Source organism: Nanorana parkeri, unplaced genomic scaffold (genome assembly GCF_000935625.1).
Source record: "Nanorana parkeri isolate BGI_ZX_2015 unplaced genomic scaffold, ASM93562v1 scaffold5135, whole genome shotgun sequence".
NCBI lineage: Eukaryota > Metazoa > Chordata > Amphibia > Anura > Dicroglossidae > Nanorana > Nanorana parkeri.
Window position 1 is genome coordinate 356 of NW_017311395.1, and position 2,288 is coordinate 2,643.

The 2,288-nt window shown below is 35.4% G+C and overlaps 1 protein-coding gene across 1 annotated transcript in view; it reads left to right on the top strand.

The window, feature by feature from the left end:
* Nucleotides 1-2,038, top strand: part of LOC108804094 (keratin-associated protein 5-5-like) — a 2,230-nt gene extending 192 nt beyond the window's left edge. The window contains exons 2-4 of the mRNA XM_018575856.1: nt 1-77; nt 1,300-1,347; nt 1,871-2,038. Of these exons, the coding sequence (XP_018431358.1) occupies nt 1-77; nt 1,300-1,347; nt 1,871-1,923 (178 nt within the window). The 3' untranslated portion in view covers nt 1,924-2,038. The remainder of the gene's footprint in view (nt 78-1,299; nt 1,348-1,870) is intronic.
* The last annotated feature ends 250 nt before the right edge of the window (nt 2,039-2,288 follow it).

Sequence of the window (2,288 nt, forward strand, 5' to 3'; positions counted from 1 at the left end):
ATCCAAGTGCCCAGATCCATGCCAACAGCAATCCAAGTGCCTGGACCCATGCCAGAAGCAAAGCATCTGCAAGGACCGTAAGTATTTATCTGGTTTCCCTGTAACTGCTGTACAAAGTATAGTTTTTTTTATAACACATAGGTTGTTCATTGTCATCGGAACAAAACATTTACATGACTCCATTTATATATCTTTCATTTCATACTGGACTGCTAAGTGTATTTAGGAATGCGTTTTAAAAACAAAAAGTTTATTAAAAAAATACACAATATTGCCCATTTTCTAAAAAATTGGATATCTTTGGTGGATCACAATTAAAATAAATATCTGTAAGCATTCAGAAAGGGTTGTGCATATAAAAAAGTAGATTAATAATAGGTATGCAGGAAGCTGATAACTGTGGCAAACAACTGCATTCTTGTTTCATCAGTGGATATCACTGGATCTTTGCTTAAACCGATTATCTATCTTATAGTAGAAAAATAGGCAGCCAAGTCAATACCATCAGCATTGCAGTGATTAAAACATCAAATGATTCACCATTTAAAAAAAAGAAAGTATATATATTCCAGTATTATGGGGGTGGTGTAAAAAATTTACTTCTCCATACTAATTTTCAGGTTCATCACTGGCATGGATTCAGAGGGCATCTTGACAAAGCTTTGCATTAATGTCACCATGGCTAATTTTATAAAATGCTACCATGATCAAGTAGCTATAGAATATCTTTTTCATAAGTGGTCTAGGCTATCTATACAGTCTAAACCCTTAAGGTGGCCATACATATGGCATCTTGGTGCAGCTACTGAACCTTTTAAATTCCATTTTTTGTTGAAACCTAAAAGCAATCAAAGATATAAAACAGTGGTTATGACTGACCACAAGTAGAAGGGATCAAAATGTTCCTGCTTTAAACAGAAAAAAAAATTATCAGATCACTTTCAAAGAAATTGTTGTAGTTTTTACTCATTTTCAATTTGATCTTTGACTGGTGATCATCAGTGACTGGTGATCTGACCAGTCACTGATGTTATCTCATTCTTGCAGGGTGACTGGTCTTGTATGCGCGCTCCCCTGTAGTTTTCTGTAGGCAGCCTGTAGGGAGTGAACATTCTGGGTCCTTCCCACAGCTCTGTATGTATTTAGTTACTGAACATATTTGGGGGTGAAATATGCTTACAGAAAAAAGCAAATTTTTCCAAAAAATGCTGATTTACAAATACCTGTCTACTGTGAGAAGACCAGATTCTGAACTATTAATATTAGAACAGATATTAATGTTTATTTGCTTTCTTTTAGCATGCAAACCTGTGCAGCAGTGCCAAAGCTCTGGTGGTCATCTTAAAGGTATTTATTTGCGGGTTCTGTGGAAATACTTTCATATTTCAACCTATGCCAAATTAGGGTTTACAGTGCTTTTATTAATTGGTTGGATAAACTTTGTGTTCATCAAGTGTATGGCTCACCCTAAGCTTCTTTCAAGTACTACCTGCTAGGTTTTGATGAAAACCTACACTGCTTTACACAAAGATTTTAGCTTTTTTTAATGGTCTATCCAACTAACTAAAGCCATTTTCTCTAATAATTACCATTCAATTTACTCCTATGCTTTTTAATTAGACTGCTTTATATGTTTTTTTCTTCAACTACACACCTATACACAACAGAAAAAACAAGTGTTGTTGTAGGTGCTTACTGCGGGAACATTGATTAAAAAATAAATTAATTATTATCGTTTCACAAAACCATATCTAAAAACGTAGATATGGATGCTGAATCGGATGCTGACAAAATCGGATGCTGTTGACGTCTTTCATAGGTATTGCTGCATTGTACGTTAATGATGACAATTTTATTTCTTGTTGGACAGATCCCTGCAACCCTTGTGCTGATCCTTGCCAAACCCAGTCTAAACACTGCTGAAAGGAATCAAGGACCATGGACGCTGCAAACCTATTTCCTATAGCTTCAAAGTAACATGCCTTAGATTGTAAACACAAGCTTCTCCACTGTAGACAACTGACAATAAAATGTTTGCTTCAGCATAATTTGATACTGTTCTTTTTTTTTTTAATACTGTATACATAAAGAATGAGTGACTCTGCCCAGGTTCTATTTCTGGAGGGTTAGTGGAAGCCTGTGTAAAACCTTCAATACCCAAAATTAAAAATCAAACCAAACCACTTTCAAGTGCGTGTGTGTAAATCCTGATAGTACATTCTTGCCATTTTCAAGGCTAATATGCAAGGTACTTGCAAAAAAAGAGGCATAGGAAGTGGAGTACTGCC